This window comes from Alosa sapidissima, chromosome 17, assembly GCF_018492685.1.
Source record: "Alosa sapidissima isolate fAloSap1 chromosome 17, fAloSap1.pri, whole genome shotgun sequence".
Lineage (NCBI taxonomy): Eukaryota > Metazoa > Chordata > Actinopteri > Clupeiformes > Clupeidae > Alosa > Alosa sapidissima.
Window position 1 is genome coordinate 32,537,159 of NC_055973.1, and position 8,763 is coordinate 32,545,921.

The 8,763-nt window shown below is 42.0% G+C and overlaps 1 protein-coding gene across 1 annotated transcript in view; it reads right to left on the reverse strand.

The window, feature by feature from the left end:
* The window catches only part of plcxd2 (phosphatidylinositol-specific phospholipase C, X domain containing 2), a 6,906-nt gene extending 1,056 nt beyond the window's left edge, over positions 1-5,850 (reverse strand). Inside the window, exons 1-3 of the mRNA XM_042067116.1 lie at positions 5,513-5,850; positions 4,512-4,978; positions 1,909-2,150 (exon numbers count right to left, since the gene is read on the reverse strand). Of these exons, the coding sequence (XP_041923050.1) occupies positions 1,909-2,150; positions 4,512-4,978; positions 5,513-5,612 (809 nt within the window). The 5' untranslated portion in view covers positions 5,613-5,850. The remainder of the gene's footprint in view (positions 1-1,908; positions 2,151-4,511; positions 4,979-5,512) is intronic.
* Positions 5,851-8,763: the final 2,913 nt, after the last annotated feature.

Genomic DNA, 8,763 nt, shown 5'->3' on the forward strand with positions numbered 1-8,763 from the left:
TAAAGATAGTGATAGGACTGGACAGTATTGGATTATGTGATTACTGGTCAAGTTCTCACCTTTCTCTGACATCCGTTTCAAGCTTAAGCAAGTGCTAATAGCCCCCAGTCAGTACATAACCATGCTGTCATTCCCATGAAAATGCTAGACAGGTAGACATGTAGCGCTAGAGAGGTAGACATGTAGCGCTAAACAGGTAGGGCTAGACAGGTAGACATGTAGCGCTAGAGAGGTAGACATGTAGCGCTAAACAGGTAGACAGGTAGACATGTAGCGCTAGAGAGGTAGACATGCAGCGCTAGAGAGGTAGACATGTAACGCTAGACAGGTAGACAGGTCAGTGCTAGACAGGTAGCGCTCTCTTTTAATGCCAGTTAAAGTCTGCAGTGAGATGGATTAGACTGCATCATCATTGATCGCAGTGATTAGAATATTAATCCTGAAGATCCATCTCCATGTAACACCTTCTACTTGTCTTGTTACTGCTTGATAACTTAGTCACTAATTAATTGCTGCGTGACCATTTTTGCCATACTTAGAAGATAGTTATCCTGTATTCATTAGTTCAGTCGGACTTTGGTATCAATGAGAGGCAAAGAGATACATTTCTTAAATCTGTGAGATTGGATTGAACCACTGAACTCAATACAGACCCAGAAGGAGGCTAGAAACTCACTGATACAGAGTTGTGGGTCATCGCTCCTGACCCATGCTCTGCAGTCATTTGGACAAAACCAGGAAATGGAATGCCAGAGCTAAATATTTAGCCTGAAATAACAAACAACCCAGCATCCACACAGGGTCACAATTAAGCCACTTCCTCCTGGAGCAGCTCTCTGTGTGTGCGATAGCCTCTTCCATACAATTCTGTTCTGGACATTATCGCCTGCACTTTGCTAGAGTGAGATAACGTCATGTCGACGATTCAGTTCTGCCAATGAAGCACTTAACCAAATTCTGGTTTTCTTTCTAGGAAGGCAGAGGCTCAGAAGGAGTCTCCTGACCCAGTCAAAGGGCCCCAAACCGCTCCCACTGTGTAGGTCAGTGTCTTGCACGCCATCACTGTATGAATGTGTGAGTGAATTGGTGAATGAGGCATTAGATAGATCGATTGTTGAGAGATAGATAGTTATTGACTGATAGATAGATCATAGATAGACAGATAAATAGATAGATTGATAGATAGATAGATCAATAGATAGTTTGAGACAGACAGATGGACAAATAGATAGAGATACTTCATTCATCTCTAGGGACATTACCTCTGTATGTAAAACAATGTGAGTGCTCGGACGAGTAGAAAAGTGCTATATAAATGCAGTTCATTTCCACTTATCGTAGGTCACCCTGTATCTGGCCTCTGTTAGGGGCACTGACTAGCGACCTCTCTCTCCTCATTCACTCTCTGAAGTAGAACATCAAAGGAGCCCCAAACCCCAGAGGATCAGTCCTAATCCTCACCGCATGAGGGGCACTGGGATGCCCCAGCCACAGCCTCTGCTCCGGGTCTGGATGGAGACACAGGGGGAAATACTGGGCTTTCCCATGGAAACCTCTCTCTTTGTTTCATGCTTACTTAAGACCCTATTGCTTTGATAATGTTTGTGTGTGTGCGAGAGTGTGTGTGTGTGTGTGTGTGAGTGAGAGTGAGTGAGTGAGTGGATTGGCTCATGTAGAGGAGTTTCAAACTTTTTTTGTTTACTCTACATTGCCCCCTTGTGGTTGATCTCTGAGCATGAGGGACAGTGGGAGCTGTGCACTAAAGTGGCTCATATACTAATAAACATCTCGTTTTAGAGTTATAGTCTGTCCTCTATTCTCCACTGACTACCGCATGCAGACGCACTCTTTAAAACACATTTGGATCTCTTTAAACTCTGTACGCGGTGTTATTCAAGAGCTCTCCACCTTTCCACCAGGTGATTCCGCAGTCCTCGGACGAGGCCTTTGACGATGGTCTTGACCTGTGGCGTGAGAATGGCCTGGGAGACGTGGAAGGTGCCGCGCTTGGCTCGCTCGTCCAGCGTGGTCTCCAGGAACTTGATGAGCTTGCCGGTGTCCGTGGTGTTGGCCCAGGGCGCTGGGATGTTGTTCCCCGGCCACATCAGAGGGCAACCCTCGGCAGACTGGTGGTGATAGAACACCAGAACCTGACGGAACCACATAGAACTGGTTGAGGCACATTCAAGTAAGCGCTGCAGTGCAACTGACCAAAAGGGGGGTGAGAGTAATGTGGTGACAGTGGAAGCTCTTGCAAGACAGTGGGAAAGGCAGAAATTATATCAACATTACATATGTACACAAATACGATCTACAATGAATATGCTGACATCACAAGTGACAAATATGTGTCACTGATCGTGAAAAGAAAAAGAGGACAATAACAAACGGTCCGTGATGCTACCTGTTGCACACTGTTTCTGAGGCTACCAGCTGGTGTCGATGTTGTGTGCATTGGGCCTTTTGTCTAGCTGTGCCACAAGCTGACTAAGGGCGAATGCGAGACTCACCACAAGAAGAGAGCTTGGTTTCCTCTCCTTAGAAAAACGGAAATGGTGACTGACACGCACGCACGCACACACACACGCGCACACACACACACACACACACACACACGCACACACGCTCATACACACAGCTACATATTCTATCAGTTAAGATGGTCACCACCATCCAGAACAACAGATCCCAAAAGGTAATTTAATTGCCACTGAGCTCTGAGAGACTCACAATCCCTAAACGAGCAATTATGAGACTTGCCACTAAGTAGCTTGAAGCTGGTCACTTTTCCATGTACGCATTCTTCAATCCTCTCCCAGGTTCTGCTGTAAGTTCATGTTGTGTGTGATGTCTGTATGCTACTGAGACCTTGAATTTCCCCTTGGGGATCAATAAAGTATCTATCTATCAATCTCACTCCCAGTACACAGCATACAGAGGTAATTCTCACCGCTAATTAACATGCAGCATGCACGTACACAAACACACACACACTTTTCACATGCTCTAATACGTGTGTAGCTTGATATCACTGTTAAGTGCTGACTAGGAGACTAGAGCGCACTGGCTGATTCCCTGTAATCCCCTAACCGTCTTTCCCTAACGCTGTTATACGCCTCAGCGCCAGCGATCAGCTGAAAATAGCCAGTCACAGCACATGTGCTGCTGCTCACTAATGAAGCGCCGCCGTTATGCTATTGGATTGGGAAACCTCAATGTTTTTTTTTGCAATTTGTTAAGACAACAAAATTATTCAACCTTAAGATTTTTTTCTGGCATAACACAAAAAGGCATGACATACTTATATACTAATACTTATTAATTTGGCTGACCCTTTTATCCAAAGCGACTTACAATTATTACAAGGACCATTGTCTACAGAGCAACTTGGGGTTTAGTGACTTGCTCAAGGGCACAACGGTGCCAGCCGAATATTCAACGGTTCTGGCTACTGCACGCTAGACCAGCTCCTTAGCCACAACGCTACCACTGCTCGCGGTTGCCCCATACTGACAATCAGGCTGCAGATGCATGATCACTTTCTGAACTGTACACCTCTGCCTGCATCACTGCCTAATGCACCAGAGGAAGTGTGGTCAGGGCTGTTTTTTCCACTTGCATGCAAATCCACATGTAAAAATAACTGTATTCAGACATAGTTTAGGCACAAGTGGAAATTCTAAAGGTTAAATTACACTTATGAAATTATGTAGTACGCAAATAATTGCAGACAAGGCTGAATGTTTAATATATTAGATTCTTCTCAATAAGCACTCTTTGCTTTCATGACAGCTTTGCACACTCTCTGCATTTTCTCAACCAGCTGCAGGCAAACAGCAGGAAAGGTTTCCGTCCATCTTGAAGGAGTTCCCTTAAATAGATAGATAGATAGATACTTTATTGATCCCCAAGGGGAATTCAAGTGTAAAATGTGGCGCACTGTACAGACGACTGGACTGGTAGCTCTGTGAATAAGGCGTATATCCAAAAGTACATAATACTCTTGGAAAAAGGGGACACAAAGAACTGCTCCATGATGAAGAGCAATCCAGGCACTCCAAGTTCGGTGAGGACAAGGAGGATGGATGCGTTTAAAACGCCCTTACTATACTGGCTACATTGATTAAAAAGCCAAAATGTTTTGATCAAACAACCTGGTGTTCTTCAGAGCTTAACATTCATCCATGTTGCACACTTGGTTGCTTTTTATTCACTTATATGAGCTGAAAAGAATTCCAGGTGACTTCATGAAGCTGGTTACAATAATGTCAATACTATGCAAACCTGTCGTGAAGGTAAATGGTGGATACTTTTGAGTAATCTAAAATATGAAACACTTTTAGAAAAAAATTGTACATTTGTTTGTGTTATGTCAGTTTTTTTTCTCTTCAGCATTGTTCTACAATGTAGGAAATTGTAAAAAAAAAAAAAAGAAAAAACACAAGAATGCGAAGGTGTGTACAAACGTTTAACAGGTAGTGTAGCCTACTGTAATTAATTTGTCAACTCACCTGATACTTTTGCTCCCACAGGTAATTGAGTGAGATCTCCTCTACCACACAGATCTTGCACAGTTTCGAGCCAAACACCTCCTGTACCATGCGTATGAGGTAGCGATGATGCTCCTCTTCCATGGCGTAGTGATGGTTGAAGTCCAGAAACACTACTTCCTTACGGTGAGCGTTCAGGAAGTTGTTGATGTCATTGAGGCCATCGCGCACCTTGTGCCCAAACAGCCCGTGAATAAAGTAGATCTCATGGCCCGGTTCACCTGGCTTGGAGGACACGCGGAGGTCGAAGTAGCGGATTCCGCCCTCCAGTTGTTCCTTGAAGGTGAGGTTTTGGGTCATGGACCACTTCTTCATAACCTTTTTTGCCAGCAAACGGAACACGGCCGCAAGGTGTTTGACCACAGCCTTCTGGTCAGGTCCAACGGGAGCCTTCTCATCCACCCAGAAACTGAACGAGTCGTGAGATCCTACAACAGAAACGTCATCAAGGTCAGTTTACAGTTCTACCACACCTGAAACACAAACTCGCTGACCTTGGACTAATTTAAATAGCACATTGTTGTTTTGTGGATGTGGCAGTAGCCTCTACTTCATACCTGAGTTAAGGGCGAAATACTGATATAGTATATTACTGAGGAAAACTATTGCTTAAACATCCATTACTCATGTGATTAATTCCTCAGATGCACAGACTATCTGCAGCAAATATAAAGTCAGTAAATCTATTTAACAAAGTGGGCTTTATTTGACTATTTCAAGTCAAGTCTTGACAACAACGCTATACTGCAGGCCCAACTCCATAAGGAGCTAATGAAATTAGGTAAAGTAGTCTAGGTCTACATCTAAAACATTTCCATCCCAAATTAAAGTTTTAGTGAATGGTCAAAATAGCAATTGGTGACACTGACCTCGTTTAAACATCACAAGGATTTAATAGCATATTGTATTCAGAATAAAACGAAAATACAGGAATCAGGAATCTCTGAAATTGATTATGCTACCTGGCACAGCCAAATGCTTCAGAGGCATCGAAGTGAGTTTAGGGGCAAGCGAGCCCATCCAGTCGGCATTGGAGACATTGCCAGTGGGTCGGGTTTTCATGTTGCCTCAAGATTTAAGACCTCCAACGCCACAGCGTATCAGTGATCGAACACGTGCGGATGGTCCAACACCAACATCCACGCTACTCCAGAGAGGCTCACTCGTCGCGAAATCATCCTTAAAATGTTGCTGCTGTACACAGGATATCTAGACATCCACCTGTAGCGATTCTACCCGAGCCAAATGCCTCGTTCAGTCCTACACAGACATGTGCTAATGAGGGTAATCTGCTCAATCCCTGACACCACTCCCTCTCTCCACCCTCCTTGCATAAATTACAGCACTATTTGGGCCGACCAAGGCATCTCCAGATTATCCCTACCTTCCCACCCGCACCTAACCATAGGAGAGCCGCCAGATGGACTTTATACAGACTGACGTCAGAAATGGCTCACCGTTTTTTACGCAGCGAGCAGAGCCGCTGGTCAGTGACCAAGAGTCATACAGAATTTGTGATGTGCAGTGGACCAGGGCCTAAATGTATTTATATTCCCAAATGCACCTCTCAATCTCAAAACTAAATGTCATGCAAGACATTGAAGTAGCCGTGGAGCGCTGAAAGTGAATAAGTGTAGGCTGTAGGCCTACTCACTCGCTCCCTTTTGTGACTCACATAATCTCCATATTTAAGTAAATACAAGCAATTGTTAATTGTTAGAATTCATTCAAAGTATAATTTCAAATGATTTATTAATTTAAACTAGGCTTAACACCAAACAATGTAGGTATGTGTAAAGATTGGTTTAACTGTAATCTATAATAGGCTATACATAGTGCCACTATGTACATAACACAAATTAAACATTACATAAAATATACATAGGTCAACTTTGTTGCCTATTTAATTTTTTCCTGTATGCTTGTTGTAAACGGAAATGAAAATTCACCATGGGTCCCACTCCCAGAGTCTTCTTCATCCAACCTTTCCCTGTCTGTTCACTTATTATTTGGTCTATTTGACATGCTTATGAAATGTAAGGTTATGGATTCAGAATACATTTGAGTCCAACCTGTCAATTTATAAAACTGCAGGAAGAAGCTTATGTAAATACCAGCCTTCATTGAATTGTGCGTGCCTGCACGAACGACATTGTCTAAATGGATATGGGTAAATGGATATGCTAACATTTATAGGCTACCAGCGCATTTTATTGGACAATTGTTGATAAGAAAGGTGGAAACGTCACGTCAATTTAAAGAACGGAATCAAAGTTTGCAGGTGAGAAAGTACACCGCGTGTTTTAGGCATAGTGAAGTTTTTTGCAGGTGGTGCAATGAATTAAGTGATATTTTGAACGCCATCTGTTGGGCACTGAGCTTTATTTTGTGATCTCACCATCAGATATTGCTGGTTTAGCTCTACGTACAGGTTAAAGGATTTGTTAAAATGCATCTTTTATTTACAGAATGTTTTTAGGCCTATATATGCCAGTTTGCGGTGTAGGATGCGTAGGCACATTTCAAGCCCGTTTTCACATTTTTTTGTCAGTTTGCAGCCTTTATAAACGTGTGCTGTGCAGTGAGAATCCAGCCCTGCTGTGTTGGCAGTTCGTTGTGGGGAAAAAAGAGTAAAGCGAGTAAAGCATCAGAAAGCTAACACTTTATCTAGCTCACACATCACCTAGTAATCTGCTGCCATCTCTCTCTCTCTCTCTCTCTCTCTCTCCCCCCCCCCTCTCTCTCTGCCACTCTTTTCCCGGGGCTGGATACTTTGTCAAGGTCAAGGTTATTTATTATTTAGTATATTTTAAACAACAGAAGTGCTTTATAATTAGATACAAAATGTACTAAAAGTTAGAAAGGGTAAAAGGAAACATAACTGAGAATCACAATAATATACAATATTAAAGGCAGATCAAATATGGACAACATTGAGAAAACATAATGCAAATAAAACAATGTAATTAAATCAAAGTGTCAGATGTTATTTAAACAAATAAGACATAATAAATTAAGATAAAATGAAATGAAGTGAAAAATACATAATATACATATAATAACACACTCCTTAGTCCCTTAAATAGAAACGAGTCTCCTTTAGTCTGACCGACAAGGCAAGAGGAAAAAAAAGATGCGTTTTTACATTAGACTTGCATTTATACATGTGAGGTTATTCAATGAACAAGCACTGTCAGGTGGAAGGTATTTCTCAAAGATGGAGCCATGGGGATTGATACAATTGTTATAATTTCAACAAGAAGAAATTAATTAAACAAATCAATCTTCACAGATGTACTCTTGAAATGATGAGATACAGCTTGACATTGACTGTAATCTTTCCAACTTTCATGCTAATTAACTTGAGAAATAAGCCGCAAGAGCCTGCAGCTTCCAATGATTGAACAACAGCTAGGGGGCGTTGTTAGACATGACGCAAAACGGAGCAAAATTGCAAAAGCCAAGATGATGACTAACCAAGCTGGCCTTTGTTGTGTTGTTTTTGTTCTGTTTGAGTACACCATTGAGGTCATGGAAGATTGTGATGTCAGTCAGCATGGAGGTCTTAAGTTGCATGAACCATACATTATTCCAACCACCAACACCATACATTATTCCAACCAACCAACCAACCCATTATTCTTTTTTCCAATTATTCTGCACATATAAACAGTATCTAAATGTTAATATGCTAGTCCCTGTTATTCTAATAAGGGACCATCATGCCTTTTAAGTTAAGTTCGGTGTACAGCGAACTGGTTTGTTGATGCCTAAAGCATGTCAGAAATCAGACTCATGAAGAGGATAGCTTAACCCACCCATGGTCAACTCATGAAATGAACTCCAAACTAAATGAATGAATTTATAAACGAATTAATAGATGAACAAGTATGGTTAGTTATCAAATAAGCAAAAAACAAAAGCGTATGGTTGAATAAATTTGGAATAACTCAAGTGTTGTAGGTCCAAAGCAGATCAAAGTATCTAACGACAATACAACTCATAAAGAGTCTGTGTTTTTTTTCCTCTTTCTTGGCGGTTGTGCTATATCTGATACACACACACACACACACACACACACACACACACACACACACACACACACACACACACACACACACACACAAACTAACTTCCTGTGTGAAAAGTGGAGGCTACCAAACGAAGCAGACTGTTGGAGTATAGAGTGACTTGTGCCCGTGCAACTGTAGAG